Here is a 15,569-nt window from a genome sequence, read left to right as displayed (position 1 = left end):
CCTACTCTTAGCAGTAATAAGACATAGATTAGAACCATTAAGCTTCTAGATATTATCTAACTGCTTATCCCTAAGCTTACTTAATAGGACCAACTGGATAGTAATCTTGCCCATTAAGATTAAAAAAGTATAAAAAATAAGACTCTTTCTAAAACCGGTGCGTGCAATAAGAAGTATATTACTAAAACTAAATATTAGATGTCTTAAGGTGCGCACCTACTCCGGATAAAGGGTCTAAGGGCGGCCTCCTGGGTTTATATACTGGAGTATTTATTTAAGATATTCTTTTAAAACATTCGTCTATAAAGGAACATTTCCCTTATACTAAGCTTCCTAAATAATAGACGGCAATTCTTCTAGATCTATCTAATCGATTGCTGTAATACGACTTGGTTGCAGTATTAGGCGTAAATAAGCTTCTACCCCGCCTATCCCCGCCTTCTACCGGCCGCCCTTATACTATTTCTTCCTATAATTACGGTTAGGCGGCATTTAATTGGCCTAGGAGTTTGCAGGAGTTTATAGGAGTTTATAGGAGTTTATAAAAGTTGGCAAGAATATAGCCTGGTGGTGTTCTAGCCGGTAATAGGTGTATGTAGTAGGGCAACGCGTCCCAGTGTCCCGCATATAAGCGTTCTAGTTAACCTAGGAGTTTATAGGAGTTTGTAGGAGTTTATAGGAGGTTATAGAAATTAACTTATAACAAAAAATAGACGTAATATGGTTGTGGTGTAGATAATAGTAGGTAGAACGTCTGTAGGTAGTATAAAGATGCGTTTTAAAAACGCGTTTAAGGTTTTACGCGCTATATCTCGTGCCTCTAAATGCATTATAATTAGTATTTATATATATAGAATTAAAGGTTATTACCTAAAGATTAAAATGCATTAAATAAAGCGATAATAACTATTAATAGGGCCTCTGTAGAGCCAGTTAAAGCTAAAATACGCGATTTAAAACATTCAGTTACCACCAAAGAGACTCCCATAAGCTCTCAGACGCTTTATAGAAGATTGCTAGTGACAGGGGGTGCGCAGGGGGCTAAAACTAGTTCACGGTTCTGATTGGTCTAGGAGTTCGCAGGAGTTAGCGTGCGGCCCATGCGTTGCCCCGAGTCACCTGAAATCTTCTGCGAAGCGTCGGATTTATGAGATAAAGTCTTGCAGTCTTTCATCATAGTGTGATCCCGTGTTATATTACAGGAGCTATGCTAAGTCTTCGATGACCTAGCAACGAAAATCACACATTCTTTCCCAATCTTATTCATTTACACAAAAGTATTTCTCCAAGAGCGGAATTAGCGCTTCCTTTATTTGGGTAAAGCTCTCGTCATCGCCACAGTTAACGCCAGTAACTAAATGTGCAGCACATCTGTCCGCCAAGTCTTTTTCCGGGAAAGATTTTCCGGGAAAGAGAGTATCATGGGTACTTGTCGCAGGCGGACGTCAGTAAAACCAGCGGCATGGCAAATCTCGGCGGCCTTGCAGAAGAGGTAACCGGCATGACTGATAATCCTAGACCGTGTGCTGAGAGGAGCACGGACCCTATTCATTAATCCGAAGACTTCATTGTCTGGTACAGCTTGTACAAGAATGATACAGCTATGCGAAGATGAAGGGTCTTGTCGAACGGACATGTCAAGAATGAGAACTCTGTTGTATCAAGATAGGCTCTTGAGCCTAAATATTTACAGTCAAACGGCCAAGACACCCCTGATCTATACCCAATATAGACGCGCTAAATTAGTGAAGTTGTCACGATCGGCCGACATACCCCCTTAACCGTCCACTGACAACCTTGATCTGCAGAATAACCTGTGCCCGAGTCAGACAAAGCCCCCACCCTCGAGAATTCATATCAATTCAACTAACGCTTCGGATAGAATGCGCAAAGTTCTTGTAGTGCCTCAGCTCCTCGTACCTCGCTCCCAAATTGACCTAGGCTGGCTTGTACTAAACAAGACCAACCCTACGCAAGATTACCACACCCTTCCAGTTCCGGCCAACTCCACTGTAGCCGTGCCTTCACAGGAGCTCCTTACTCGCCTTATTCGCAATAAGTCAACCACCTTGCTCGCTCAGCTGACTAAACACCTTACCGCCAATTTGGGGTCTCGCTCCGACACTGCTATCAAACTCTCTGCTCCTCAGGCAACAAGCTACTTTTTCAAGAATTCGCAAGAATGGTATGAGGCGCAGCGTCACAACGCGACAACAAAGCAGTGGCTAGAGCGTGCTATCGAGCGGGGAGAAAATGTTTACGTTATTATCGGACTATACACTCTTCATGATGTGCAAGTATCGGGCCATAGTGATAAGAATACCAACATAGCAGGGTCTTCAAGGGTCGGTCTTACAGATATAGTGGCCATGACTTCAGCAGCGATGGCGACCAGGGCACCTCATGCCGCGCGTAATGTTGCCGATGCTATGATCGGAGCGAGTGGAAATGCGACGAGTAAAAGAGAACAGAGCTGGTCTACTACGGGAGAGTTGGTATTTGCGGTCCAGTACAGGAAGATACAATTCAATTGGTATTTCAGTAGGCAGGTGGAGAGTAGCTTCCTTGAAAAAGGAAATAGATGGCAGGTATTGTGGGATACAAGAGGTGATAATGTGGAAGAGGACGAAGCAGAAGAAGATGTTTTAGAAGCGATGATGACCGACGATGAAGAGTTGACCGAAGAAATGATACTCTTAGAGGATGATGAGGCTTCTATATCCTCATAATCCGTCTACAATATATCAAATATCTAGAAACTCTTATACGCGCTGAACGCTGCATTCATGTGTGAATTCGATACTTCTATATACAGAAGACTCCAAAAGATTTAGTTAAAATAGACTTCAGATACGGTAGACAACCTTTCCCAGTAATGACGCAATCAAAAGGGGTAGATGGAAGAAAGTTCTACCTACGATTATCATCGACCACTTTAAGGTTACCAGGGTTGTAAATCAATCAACGAGACTTCAATATTGAGTTGAGTTGGTTGCCAAGACTCAATCAATTCAACCAACTGAGAGTTCGCTGGCTTGGCAATTCAATCAATTTNGAGGCTCCGATTNAGTTGAGTTNATTNAAGAATATTNAAGCTTTNATATTATATAGAAAATATTACTAGAGTTCACATAGAGCAATGCTTTAAACCTTATTATTCTTAGTCTTGCCCACCAAAAATAGTTTACCCGAGCATCGCCCGTTATTTACACCGTTATATTACCACCCGAGCCTTAGCAGGTTAGAGTCTTACTCCTAATTCTATAATATCAATTCTACTGCTACCATGGCTTCTAACGCATTAGATAATAGCTAAATAAATACCTTGGTCCTTTCTACTGCTTATTCTAATCCTACCGTACCTACTAACCTCTAGGGCGCCTTAGATTATAGTATAATTGGCAATACCAACGCGTTAACTACCGAATTCAAACTAAAAGATTATGCAGAAATTAACTGGACGCGTCTTCTTAGCTACTATATTCCTTATTTAACAACGGGCAAATATTACGGGCCTATATAGCAGTACGGATATAATATTAAGCATAGCAAAACGGGCAAGCGGTACTAGGTATATAAGCTCTGCTATAAAAAGAAGGCTTATATACAACACCTATATTTAAATATTGGTACTATAAATTATTCTAGGTATATGCTAAACGAATATAATATTAGTAACTCTACTATAGAGAAAGCCAAGCAAGGACGGTTAGTCTTTAAATAGCTATATCTTTAAGCTAATAAGCTAAAGGATTAAGCCTAAATAAATACTATTATCCAAAGCCTCTATCCGGATTAATTTACTTAGCTTTTAATGCGATAGATTATACGCAACAATATTCCGTTTTATAAGCTTAAAAGTAGTATATTTTATAATCTTATAGGGTATACTAATTAAGCTATTCTAACCGCACGCCTCCTGCCTTCTTATCTAATAATAAGAGAGTTAATACTTACTAAGTTTAATTAATATAAGAAAGTAATTACGGCTCTACTGCATAGAGCGCCGGGCAAGATTCATCTATTATTTAATCTTTAGACATCTTGTAATTATTTATTGCTACTTAGTAAGCTTAACTCTAAGGCCTCTATTACATTAATTACTAACTACTATATAGGAATTGTAGTTTACTTTATAGACGCTATAAACTAGTACCGTTCCTTCCTTCTAGCCCTCCCTTATTAAGAAGAGCGATATACTGGCGTTAATATAGCAGCAAATATCAAGAACATCCTCTCTAAATTTAGAATTAGTGAGCGGCAAGTAGGCTACTTTATCGTAGATAACGCGGATAATAATAACACCTGTATTAACGAGCTCTCTATAGAGTATAACTTTAATCCGCTATATCTTCGCCTTCGTTATATAGGCCATATTATTAATCTAGTTGCTTATATACTGCTTTTTAGCGTAGATTTAAGCACTCTAGATAAGGAAGAAGAGAATAAGGATAAGATCCTACGTTAGATACTAGCTTGGCAGAATATTGGGCCTATTAATAAGCTTCGTAATATTATTTTTTGGATATTTAACTCTAAGCAACGCCTCTAAAAGCTCCTTAAGCTTTAAGATCTAGAGCTCGCATCAACAAGCAACGACTTATCGCGAGCCAGCACCAAGCTTCTTCCAATTAAGCCAGTAGAGACGCGCTAAAACTCTATAGAGTTAGCAATTAAGCGCGCGATAAAGCTCCAAGACCCTATTAATCGCATTATTGGCAATAAGGTCCTTAAATAGACGATATACTGGGCTAAAGTTACTAAGAACGGTATAAAGGATCCGCCTGCGAGAGTTCGCAAAGAGCCTAATATTATCAGGAACTATTTAACAGGGGACAATTAGGCTACGTTAACTAAATATCTAGCTATTTTAAAGCCTCTTTAGATTGCTATAAAGCGACTAGAAGGACGTCTAAAGGAAGGTCCATATAAACGACGTTATAGATTTCTATTACGCACTAATTAATATAGGCAAATTTGGATCTCTATAGGAGGTCCTTCCTATATTTAAGTATCTACTTAATTAATTTAAGCGCTATAAAGTACAGTACAAACACCACCCGGAGCCTTACTTCCGCTATAATATTAATATAGCTTGGCTAAAGCTAACTAAATACTACGAACTTACTAATCGTTCGCCCGCTTATATTACTGCCACAGTCCTTAATCCAGCACATAAATAGACTTTTACTAATAAATACTAAACGGGTAAAGGCTAAGCTAGTTAGAAGGAAGCAGCTAAGCAAGCTATTTGCAGTCTATAGCTTAAGTACAAATATCTTCCAATCAAATCAACTACTAACGGTGAATCTCTTAAACAGCGGCGCGTCTTTTTATCTAAAATTAATAACTACTTCGCGGGCGGCTTTGCTCTGCCTATACCTATAAATAATCGCGACAAGTATAATAATTAGCTAGCCCAAGCAGGTCACCCTAAGGACGCTTAATATACTAATCCGATTTTATATTAGCGGGCCAAAGTAAATAAAACTTAATATCCACAACTTGCTCGCATGGCTCTTAATTTAATAACTACTCCACTAATATCATTAAGCCCCAAACGTATATTTAGCCTTACTAGCTTACTCCTTACTACCAGTCGCGCACGACTATAATCTGATATAATTAGAGCTTTAATGGCGCTAGGGTTATGGGATAGGGAAGGCGTTATTAATATAGTAGATAGGCAGTTAAAGCGGCCGGTAAAGAAAAAGACAATATTAACGGGTGGGAAGGTAAGTCAACACCATGCCAAGACTCGCGATAGACCTATATTAAGAGCCGGGCGACAGAAAGGACAGTAGGAAATAATTTAGGCGTCGCTAGGTAGGTCGTCCTGCATCAACTCTATGCCAAGAACTCGTGATAGTTGCTAACTACTACCCCAGTTGAACTCAGTTAAACTAGTTGCCAAGACTTCAATATTGATTCAATCAATTTAATTAACTAAGCTCTCTGCTTACAAAGCTTTCAATTCAATCAATTCGAAGCCTCAGTTGAGTTGAGTTGATTGATTTACAACCTTGAAGGTTACATACCAAAGTGAACAAAGGGAGCCCATTGCAGAACATTCCCCGGTGAATCCCGTCTTATCTCGGCCACTACGTTCTGCAAAACTTCCGCATAACAACCTTTAGGTACCCTATTACCACCGCTGTCACCATATCTCTTCGCTAAGGCTTCATAAAACCTGACTGCTACCTCTTTCGATACATCGTCATTCACCGACCATAACGTAGCTATCACATTACAAAACCCCAGCATTTGAAATTCGCTCGCAAGATGCATGCCTTCCTCAATAAGTTCTTCCGCTGCAACATTCGCGGATGAGCATACTGATAAGAAGACACTTTCCCATCTACCCGCTTCAGCATCTATCTCAGAGATGTCTTTAACAGTAAGCCGATCGGACTCTTCAAGCTCTGTGCCATGCTGCAATATAATACCGCTATTTGATGGACTCTCGGGATCAGAGATACCATGACATGCAAAATGGACATGACTACACACTGGCAGAACATCGATAATAGTGTCTTTCGTGGGACAGTCAACTCGTACAGACTCGGCAACGTTTGCGATGCTTCTTTCAATGCTATCAAGCTCAGCATCTACTTGAGGAAGGTCGGAAAGGCCTGGAGTTTTCATCATTCCAGCGAGAAGATAAAAGTCTCTCTCAACCTCTTGTCGGTTTATTTCTTTTGCATGATTTCGCTTCTGAGAGAGGGATAGAGCTTTCAGAGTTGTCCCGTACGAAGATACAACATATGTGAATACTCCATGGTCTGGTCGCTCACACGCAACGTGGATAGGGAAGTTGGCCATGATGCCACCAGGAATCCACCAGATACGAGGTAGAGATTTGCCTCGATTTGCTTCCTTGAGAAACCCTAGCTCTTCGAGGACTGGCCGTACTGTTGTTTTCCATAGCCAACAAAGTATTTCTTGCAGCTTCTTTGATCGACTAAATAGGGTGCGGAGTGAACCCTTTAGAACTTTCTTCTTTAAAAGCTCCACGCGTTCTACAGCTTCTTGGAGAGCTAACGCTGGCAGATCAAAAGCCCGAATCCCGCCACCCGTAATGATAATAGCATGTGCACTTCGTTCTGATGCGCTTAGGAAAACCAACGGACCTCCACAGTCTTTACTAAGTTGCGAATACTCTGCGGCAGACTCTGGAGGGAGAAGGAATCTTTCGTAGCCGTCAAGAGCACGTATAGTCTGGAGTATTTCATCAAGATCACGAACCGCGTTGTTCTTCGCTACTCTAGCCAAAACGCCCAAATCATCAAACTCCGTGCCCGACGGAGTAGCATCTGCTGCAGCTTTTCTACGTTTAACGAATTCCTCAAAAAGTTCTGGGCAATCGCTGTGAAGGTCTCCAGACACCAGTGCCTCCTAGTAAGGCAGAATATTAGTGGCAATTATTCCCCTTCCGCACTCAACCAAAGAAAGAAGGCTATCGACTAGCTTGCCTAATTCCAAGCCTAGCGAGAGAGCAAGTTCGCAGATACCCAGAGCTAGGCTAAGCCAAACCTCTAGAGACTCATCTGAATTGCCGTCAGAAGTATATCTCGCAAACGTCATTCCTTCTCCCTTTGCTGCAATGAGCCTGTGCTCATGATCATCCCTGGTACCTGATGATCGTACAAGGAATGGCATAAGACCTATGGCAGACTCAAGGCATTGAAAACCTTCTTCGAGTCGACCGTGTGTTATAAGCAATTGGCTCATCTCAATATAAGCCCCGTACTTGCTGTGGAGGTTGGTCTCATAGGTGATTGCTTGCTGACCACTAGAAATAAACATATTCAGATCACTTTCTTGTTCCCAGGTGGCATACCGCTCTCCATATATTGCTCTAAAAATTTGATGAACCAGAGCTATACATTGGTCATCATTTGGGACGCATAACTCTGCCCTTTGTAGCTCGGCCATGGCCTCGTCGAGATACATTTCTTCTGAGAAGTGTACCATTTTCCGGTAGAGCCGGGCTAGGGTTAGATGATTATTGAATTTCCATACTGAATGTGTTTCTGGTGTATCGGCGATGGCTTCTTTCATAACCTCAACTGCTTCCACCATTTCCAAATGAATGCTATCATCTTCAAACAAAGAGCCGCTGTCAAACAGGATGGCACACTTTGTGGATATGCTCTCTGCCAGCTGTCGTCGATATTGTATGTTCCTTATTTTTTCCAGAGGGTCTCGTGCAGTCTTATCGATAAGGTCATGAAGAATTTCAACGGACTCATTATAATCTATGAGTTGCTGCAACCTGTAGAATCTATACTTAAGCAACAAGCTCAAGGAGTACAAGATGCGGTCCCGCCGTGTATAGGAGATCGGAAGGTTTGCAATTGTCTGTCGGGCAATCTTTAAAGCTGCTTCAAGGTCTGCCAAGGTTTTTGTAAACCGGTATCTTTCGTACAAAATGTTCAATAGGAGAAGCTTGGCCTCAGAAAATACGGCTTCGTTTAAACCTTGGTCCTCCGATATTGCATTTTGCAAAAGTGATGTCGCTTCATCAAGGACGGATAGGTTACCGGAATTTTGGAAGATTTTTAATTTGACATTTGCATAAACCAGGACATATCCAAGTGGGTGTGGATGCTTTGGACTCTTCGAATTATGTATCTCTTCCAGTATTGCGTCAGCTTCAAAGAGGTCCTCCTTGTTATCAAGAAACTGGTATCGACGCTGATAACAATCGGCAAGTCCATGGAGCGCACTCAGTCTTCGAGGATCATCCATCGGGATAAGCTGTATCCCTTGAATGTGGCTTTCTAAGGAAGGGTTGAGGACGCTTGAGTCACCGTCACAATCTAGCTTTTGTATGTACACACCTCCAAGGCGCAAATATACAACAGCAATATCCGTGTTTGAGCCACAGGGGTTTTCCAGTGCCATGTGAAGGTAGTTCAGAGTCTGCGTCAGATCGGCCGTAGATCCAGTGAGTTGATACCGGTTTTGATGTGCAATTGCTAACATCGCTCGTGCCTTAAACAATTGCTTGTCATCCTCGCCATTGTTAATAAAAATACTCCGTTTGATGATTTCGATACCCTCATCGCAGTCTTTCACGTCTCCTCCACGCTCATAGCGTGTTCCCAGGGCTTGAGCTAGTGCTATAAGCCAAGTTTGAAGTCCCGGGTGGTAAATAACTTTTTCTGTCAAAGCGATTGACTGTTGTATGTGTCTTATCCCTGTGTCGAGATCTTCCGCTGAAGGCGTCTGGAGGGACCGACGATAGAAGTATAATCCGAGGCGGTAGACGTACCAGCCTTCTGTTAATCGATCTACGGAACGTTCATCAGCTACGTGGGGTACCACAAGGAGCGCATCCTGAATGATGTCGATCGCTGCTGAAAAACTCTCGACAGTATGCGTCTGTATGATCTGGAGCCGAAGACTTGCCACAAGATCGTCTTCACCGTAAAACTCCTGGCCCTGCAGGCTCAATGGGCCGAGAGTATTATGCGGCTGAGTATAGCTCATTGTGGATGTATCTTTTGAGAGATTTTGGGAAGTGGGGAAGGTATTCCGCGTTTACCGCATCTCCGTCCGGACTCTTTGAGTTGACAAGGCTGGGCAACCAAAAGAACTAGCGGTAGACCCAGCCACAGTCCGTGGGCCAGCCTTCCTACGTACGGGACCAAAATATCGTATCCGGTAAGGCTGATTTTGTCGGCTTTCTCCATGCCTTCCTACGTACGGGACCAAAATATCGTATCCGGTAAGGCTGATTTTGTCGGCTTTCTCCATGAACAAGGTGAGCTGTTGATGTTCAGATTCAGCCTTGCGCACACAACCGTTAGCTTCTTAGTTTCCCTCGACAAGTTTTCTCCAACAGCGAGTTCAGTACCGAAGAGAGCTTCAGCAGGCCTTCGCTAAATAGCCCTCGATTCTTGGAGTATTCTTGCTATGTCAGACCCCATATCTGTTACAGGAACTGTGGTCGGGATTGTTTCCTTGGGTTTATCTCTATGTCAAGGCTTGGTGGACTACTTGGAGCTTTGAAGTGCAGACGTGAAGAGATCGAATCGGCGTACCAGCAAATCAATGGCCTTTAGAACTCCTTTAGCGTCATCAAAGCTGTTCTTCCGAAGCTACGGATGGACTATCAGGCTTCTGGACAGGTGGTCCGGAATCATCTTCGCCTATGTGAGGACGAAATAAATCGCCTTACCAGTGATCTATTTGGACTGGAGCGGCGTGGATCCGGCGTGGAGCGCCGTTGGAGCGCCAATTTACGTTTATCAATTATAGGTTTAGCGCTTTCCTAAAATTGATAAACGTAAACAGGCGCTCCAACGGCGCTCCACGCCGGATCCACGCCGCTCCAGTCCAAATAGATCACTGCTTTAGATTCACGGCCTTTGTTTATGCGAGTTACCACGGTTGTCTTGAAAGTCTTGAAATACTACTTGAAGCTGGCAGCTGCCTCTTTCCACTTAATTCATCTGAGCCGTACCGGAGAATCGCATTTTGCTTCACAGAAGCCTTTTCTGGAAGCTCCAAGGCCATCGGAGGACGGCTCGTTGAAGCTTTAGTTGCTAGACGCGTGTGCTTGCGAGAGTTAGCTTTGGGCAACTTGCCGCCTGATGAAGCTCGAGATTTCGGTCTGTTTAGCGATACAATTCTGGATGAAAAATCGCACGACGTATGTCTTGCGTTGAAAGCAAGGAAAATCAACATTCCTGAAGCCTTGGCCGTCCCAATTCGATCATCTGTGTATCACTTTAAATCTCTAAGCTTAGGATGTGCTCAACGGCTCTACGACATGGGATTCAAAGGCGTTGAAATATTCGATGAGGATGGACTAACTCCGCTCATGTGTAATCTGAGACCCGAGCATAGTATTCCAACCGACTACAATAAGGCAATCAATTCATTAAAGTTAAAAGCCTGGCTAATATCGAAAGGAGCAAATCTTTATGTCACAGCTAAGTCACCCCAAGGCAGTGGTGTGAACCCAAATGCTACCGCTGCACATTTTCTTGGTAGCAAAATCAGAGAATTTAATGCTAAAGGGGTTTTCTGGGAAGGTTATCCCCCATATAATCCTATAGTTTCCTCACTTTGCACTGCTCTGTGCTCTATCTCTGCGCTCGATGTTTGCTGTTGCGGCTGTTCTAGCATAGGTTGTAGCCCGACCACCATGGTGTTTAAAGGATATATTAAATTTCGATCTGACAAGAAAGGTATAATTACCTTGGTCTGCTGGCTAGTCGAAATTCATATAACGGCTAAAGCTAGCCAGCGGGTATTTGCTGAGATGATACGTTTCATGACCTTTGATAGGCTGGGCATAAAGCATACCTGTTGTTAGACGGATTGGGGATTAATAATCCGATTGCAAGATGAGGAAGAGATGAAAGAGATACATGAAGAGGAAAGTTTTCGTCTTTAGCTGCTGGAAGATCTTGTTGGTGAATTTGAGACAAGATATAGCGAATTAAGGGAACCGCTCATGGATTTCTTTAAGGGCTATTGGGAAGAGCGTATAAAGCAGGTGCAGAGCGAATTGGAGCCTGTGAACGAAGAAGAGATCAGAAAGATAGAAGCGATTGGTGTGGTGCTGGATAGAGCTGGAGTTGGACTGTAAAAAAATAAAATAAAATAAAAGAAAGGCAGGAAGAACAGTACCAAAATAGGGATATGTTTATCGGAACCTCTTATTTTCCTTAATTATTCTGCGCGCCAAATAAAGAGAAAGTATGCTAAAATCTGTGTTCATTAAGATTTCATTTGCTTTAAACTGTTTTAGCTCATAGTAGTCCATGCAAACTATACAGTTATAATGCCTGAGACGCTCGTCCCTCATTTGGGCATCTTCAACCTCTCCTTCCTCCTAGCCTTTCGTTTCTCCTTGTCCACACCCACCCGAGCCTCCCAAAATCTCGCTTTCTTCATTCTTGCGTTTTCTCTCCTCCTTCGCTCCTCTTCTGTGTTCTGCTCTAGCTCTTGGTTTCTCAACTTGCTCTGTATCTTCCTCTCCTGTGACACCCACCGCTCAAACTCCGACCCACCCAGCACCCCACCTTCCCGAGTCCTCCACTCCAATCTTCTCTGCCCATTTCTATTCGGGCAGTTCTCTACTTTCTTGCCTTGCTCGCCAAACTCAATAGTAGATACACAATATCTAGCTCTTGGGTCTGTGAACGTTATTTCCGCCTCCTCAATTGCCGGTATATCGTGCCACGTAAGCCCAGGGGTAGATGGGTGCAAGGTTGCTATATCTTGTGCAATCTTTCTAGATAAATAGCTAGCATTGGGTCTAGCAGTGCGATCTCTGAGTCTCTTCTCAGCCATGATTTGCTCGTTTTCGGCTACGGAAAAGTGCGCGAGAGGGTAGATGTCTAGAATCAGGAGGTGGGAGAAGCGACGGCTGCATTTAGTTGGCGGCGTTACAGTTGGGCTTGATAATGTATTGGAGATAGCGTCCGGGATACAAGGTAATCGCGAGCGGAGTCCCTTTGAGGGACTGAAGACCTCCTGTGACATTTGCCTTGGGCGTGCGGGAGACAGGTTATCCGTTGACAGGCAGGTAGAGGTTTCCGTTGAACAACAGGTCATCAAGTTTCTCATCATGTCCTGCAGGCTGGTTCTGGAGTGCTTCAGAGAGGTTTCCAGAGCCGTTTGAACCTTGGTGAGGTATCGGAATGGATGTAGGTGAAGGTGTTCGCTCCAGTCTGAAAAGAGGTCGAATGGGAGAATGCCTTTTCTAAATCGAGTCACTCTCCAGGTGGTCTGTCAAATAACGAAAAGAAATATACAGGCCAGTTTTATAGTTTCAATGGTTGATTTTGCAACTACTATCCATATTAATAGCCTTTTGGCGCGAAGTATGTTGCGGATTCACCTTGCGATTGAGTCAGAATCGGGTAAACTAAGGTCAGGGAGGAATAGGATGCGACAATAGGCCCACACAATGGATATTGTGTGAATAGCATCAGCCGAGAAGGGAAATGTCTACCAGTATCCTATATACATCTTAGAAGCATGCAGCCTCTCACTCAGTCTCCTAAGACATACCACTGTTGTCCACAAATCAACGTTGAGCACGACCTAAAATGCCATACCCTTTCCAATTTGGGCACATTCGTGTTCCTCAGGGTAACAGCTATCCAGATCGTCTTGTCTTGGGCTGCATGACGTTTCCTCGGCCAGAATCTTTTCCGCCAGTACCGCCCCAGCAGCAGCGTTTTCCTCCAAGAGCATATCCTCAAGATCACAACGGCATCGATCCAACGATTTCTGTATCATATGCGCGCCTCCAGAATCAGCGAGGAATTGTTCAGAACCAACCTGCGTCAGCAATTCTGCAACACCATCGATTTGCAGCACCTCATCAATATCAGGTATCAAGAAGCCTGCAACAGTATGACCAACCTGTGTTAGAAAGAAATCCAACATACCAGCGATATCCACGCATCCCGATGCTATCTACCACCAGCGGCGGTAAACCCGTTCAGAAACCTCCCAGCCCAGGTCCCGCCAGGTCACCCAATCCGCAAGCGCAGTTTCCAGCGCACATATCTCCATGTCGCACCGAAAACTCCCCAAACCGTTCCTGAAATCAAGGCTACCGGTTCGCCCTCAGCTCCTCATCACACATCATTGATGCTCACACCTCCATCGACACCCACGCCATTTCCGCGCTGGTCGAACAAGCAGAGTCGCCCAAGCACGACTACTACCAAACGTCCCACCGCGACGCAGTGGAAGCGCTTAGCAGCAGCAGCGACACCACAGCGCCCCAACCCTCCCCCTCCGCCCGGCTACGCGCCAGCATCCTCCGTACCTCGAGGCTACGACGCAGCGCCAACTCCGCCAATCCCTGCCGCACCCTCAGCCGCCTACCTGGAAGTCTGCAAGTACTGCTACGGGGTGGGCGGAGCCCACAAGCGCCCCTGCGATACCGCGTTCCGCGTCTTCCAGACTCTGCCGCCGAAGATTGCGAACCTCGACCACGCCGATCATGCCGACCGCGCCGCTCGCGCGAAAGCGGCTGCAGAGCGGGCGGCAGCGTCGCAGGCGGGAGCGCAGAGTGAGCAGTGCAAAAACTGCAAGGTGCGGAACGGGGAGCATCTGCCAGGGTGTGCGTTAGCGAATGATCAGTTTGCGCCTGGCGCGAAGGCAGACGCTGGTGCGGTTGTGGGACGCAAGCGTGGGCGGTGCGAGGACGAGGAGCTCTTGGCGCTTGATCGGGAGAGTGCGGAAATGCGGGAGTTGAGGAAACACAGGGTTGGCGAGTTGCTGGCGGAGCGGGCTGGGAGCTATTTGGCGCAGGAGGAGAGGGATGCGAGGGAGTTGGGGTAGTGGAGATGGGGAGGGTGTTCTAGTAGATGAGGGGATGTTGGAGAAGAGACAGCAAGAGGCGAAATGAAAAGAACGAGGTGTAGCTAGAGGTCGTTGGAGTAGCTGATTGGATGAGATGTTGATTGGTATTTTTAGTCTGGTGTTCTCAATTAAGCGGTTGGATAGTATTCAGATACCAATTCCGTCGGTCTTGAGGTCTTTTAGAGCTGGCTTCTTGAAGATTCTCAGCGGTCCCTGGTCGTTTTAGTCATTCAGTTTCTTCATATTTTAGTTAGATAGTGTTATGGAGAGTTGAAGAGGGTTTGGATTATTTTCTGTCCATTGTTCGCGTACATTGTTTTACTGAGGTAATTACGTCGATTCTCTAAGTGGAAGCGCGGACGTCCTATTGATAGCAGTATTTACGTTGGATATCGAATCGCGAGACTGTACAAACTTGACTGTTCCATTGATGATACTGTGAAGCACTCCCGAGAGGTATCGCGCCCTAACGCCAACTATCGATTCATAGAGCCAACATGATCACTGATACATGCCCTTGCTCTTTTTCTTGCTCATCAACCTCGTCAACCAATGCCATGACTGTATGTCCAACCCACTCTTCGCCCAAGTTCCCTATCCCTAGCGCTTCCTTTCGAAAAAAGATGTCGAGGCCATAATCGCGACGCTCTGGTCCATCGCCCACTCGCCGACCCAGAGGTAGTTATCGATCCATTTTTTGAGCTCAGGTGATTCAGTGACACTCTCTGATCGAATGCTGGGGCTACGGTCCCAGGATGTGGGATATGTTAGCCTTGGGTGCTCTCTTTCATATAGTCGCATTGGGAAAAAATAACTCAGTGGGTCGAGTGGAATAGGTGGGTGCGAGGGATGCCGTACGTTAAGCCTGTTGACCGCTTCACGCCGGCCAGGAAGGCGGAGACTGAGAGATAGATTAGCCGAGAGATTATGCGTACGGGTACTGGAGGAGAGGGCGCACAGAGAACGGCGTCGAAGGCGTAATGTGTTAGCCTGCCGAGCTGGATGGGATGTTAGAAGTAGCTCGCCCAATAGCTGAACAAATTGGGTTACGTACAACCATGATAGGCCGACTTTTGTGGTTACAATGGGTTTTATAGAACCAAGATAGGGTGTTGAGAGTAGGAGGGAGTGAGAGAAATTGTAGCGTGATGTATAGGAGGTCACTTGGGCCGGGTGTAGTCCGTATCTTGTGATGGAGCTGGGTGGCTCGATAGCGCAGGTGAGCA

At 44.7% G+C, this 15,569-nt stretch overlaps 7 protein-coding genes across 7 annotated transcripts; 2 read left to right on the top strand and 5 right to left on the bottom strand.

The window, feature by feature from the left end:
• Positions 1-1,160: 1,160 nt before the first annotated feature.
• On the bottom strand, positions 1,161-1,560 carry K441DRAFT_650483 (uncharacterized protein). The gene has a single exon (XM_067647042.1). The coding sequence runs from the start codon at positions 1,550-1,552 to the stop codon at positions 1,355-1,357; it is 198 nt and encodes a 65-aa protein (XP_067510451.1). The 5' UTR covers positions 1,553-1,560; the 3' UTR covers positions 1,161-1,354.
• A 244-nt stretch (positions 1,561-1,804) lies between these two features.
• On the top strand, positions 1,805-2,729 carry K441DRAFT_599987 (uncharacterized protein; the record flags this gene model as incomplete). Its single annotated transcript, XM_067645174.1, has 2 exons — positions 1,805-1,824; positions 1,883-2,729. Exon 2 carries the CDS (start codon positions 1,884-1,886, stop codon positions 2,727-2,729), a length of 846 nt encoding a protein of 281 aa, XP_067510450.1. The 5' UTR covers positions 1,805-1,824; position 1,883.
• A 3,262-nt stretch (positions 2,730-5,991) lies between these two features.
• Positions 5,992-6,923, bottom strand: K441DRAFT_650482 (uncharacterized protein). Its single transcript, XM_067647041.1, has one exon. It carries the CDS (start codon positions 6,820-6,822, stop codon positions 6,031-6,033), a length of 792 nt encoding a protein of 263 aa, XP_067510449.1. The 5' UTR covers positions 6,823-6,923; the 3' UTR covers positions 5,992-6,030.
• Positions 6,924-7,174: 251 nt separating this feature from the next.
• Positions 7,175-9,585, bottom strand: K441DRAFT_7655 (uncharacterized protein). Its single transcript, XM_067654440.1, has one exon. It carries the CDS (start codon positions 9,493-9,495, stop codon positions 7,396-7,398), a length of 2,100 nt encoding a protein of 699 aa, XP_067510448.1. The 5' UTR covers positions 9,496-9,585; the 3' UTR covers positions 7,175-7,395.
• A 2,220-nt stretch (positions 9,586-11,805) lies between these two features.
• Positions 11,806-12,878, bottom strand: K441DRAFT_650480 (uncharacterized protein). The gene has a single exon (XM_067647040.1). The coding sequence runs from the start codon at positions 12,502-12,504 to the stop codon at positions 11,821-11,823; it is 684 nt and encodes a 227-aa protein (XP_067510447.1). The 5' UTR covers positions 12,505-12,878; the 3' UTR covers positions 11,806-11,820.
• A 195-nt stretch (positions 12,879-13,073) lies between these two features.
• Positions 13,074-14,322, top strand: K441DRAFT_672533 (uncharacterized protein; the record flags this gene model as incomplete). The annotated part of the gene is made up of 2 exons (XM_067650564.1): positions 13,074-13,361; positions 13,402-14,322. 2 exons carry the CDS (start codon positions 13,074-13,076, stop codon positions 14,320-14,322), a joined length of 1,209 nt encoding a protein of 402 aa, XP_067510446.1.
• A 621-nt stretch (positions 14,323-14,943) lies between these two features.
• K441DRAFT_683433 (DUF1748-domain-containing protein) lies at positions 14,944-15,403 on the bottom strand (the record flags this gene model as incomplete). The annotated part of the gene is made up of 4 exons (XM_067651688.1): positions 14,944-15,085; positions 15,202-15,244; positions 15,302-15,341; positions 15,398-15,403. The coding sequence occupies 4 exons, from the start codon at positions 15,401-15,403 to the stop codon at positions 14,944-14,946; spliced, it is 231 nt and encodes a 76-aa protein (XP_067510445.1).
• Between the last annotated feature and the right edge of the window lie 166 nt (positions 15,404-15,569).

This window comes from Cenococcum geophilum, assembly GCF_001692895.1.
Source record: "Cenococcum geophilum 1.58 unplaced genomic scaffold K441scaffold_1, whole genome shotgun sequence".
NCBI lineage: Eukaryota > Fungi > Ascomycota > Dothideomycetes > Gloniales > Gloniaceae > Cenococcum > Cenococcum geophilum.
The sequence above is the reverse complement of the archived record's forward strand: the minus strand, read 5'-3'. Positions and strand labels throughout refer to the sequence as shown.

What these genes read in the sequence shown, in the direction of transcription:
- K441DRAFT_650483 (XM_067647042.1), bottom strand. Translation starts at nt 1,552, where the DNA reads ATGAATAGGGTCCGTGCTCCTCTCAGCACACGGTCTAGGATTATCAGT.
- K441DRAFT_650482 (XM_067647041.1), bottom strand. Translation starts at nt 6,822, where the DNA reads ATGGCCAACTTCCCTATCCACGTTGCGTGTGAGCGACCAGACCATGGA.
- K441DRAFT_7655 (XM_067654440.1), bottom strand. Translation starts at nt 9,495, where the DNA reads ATGAGCTATACTCAGCCGCATAATACTCTCGGCCCATTGAGCCTGCAG.
- K441DRAFT_650480 (XM_067647040.1), bottom strand. Translation starts at nt 12,504, where the DNA reads ATGTCACAGGAGGTCTTCAGTCCCTCAAAGGGACTCCGCTCGCGATTA.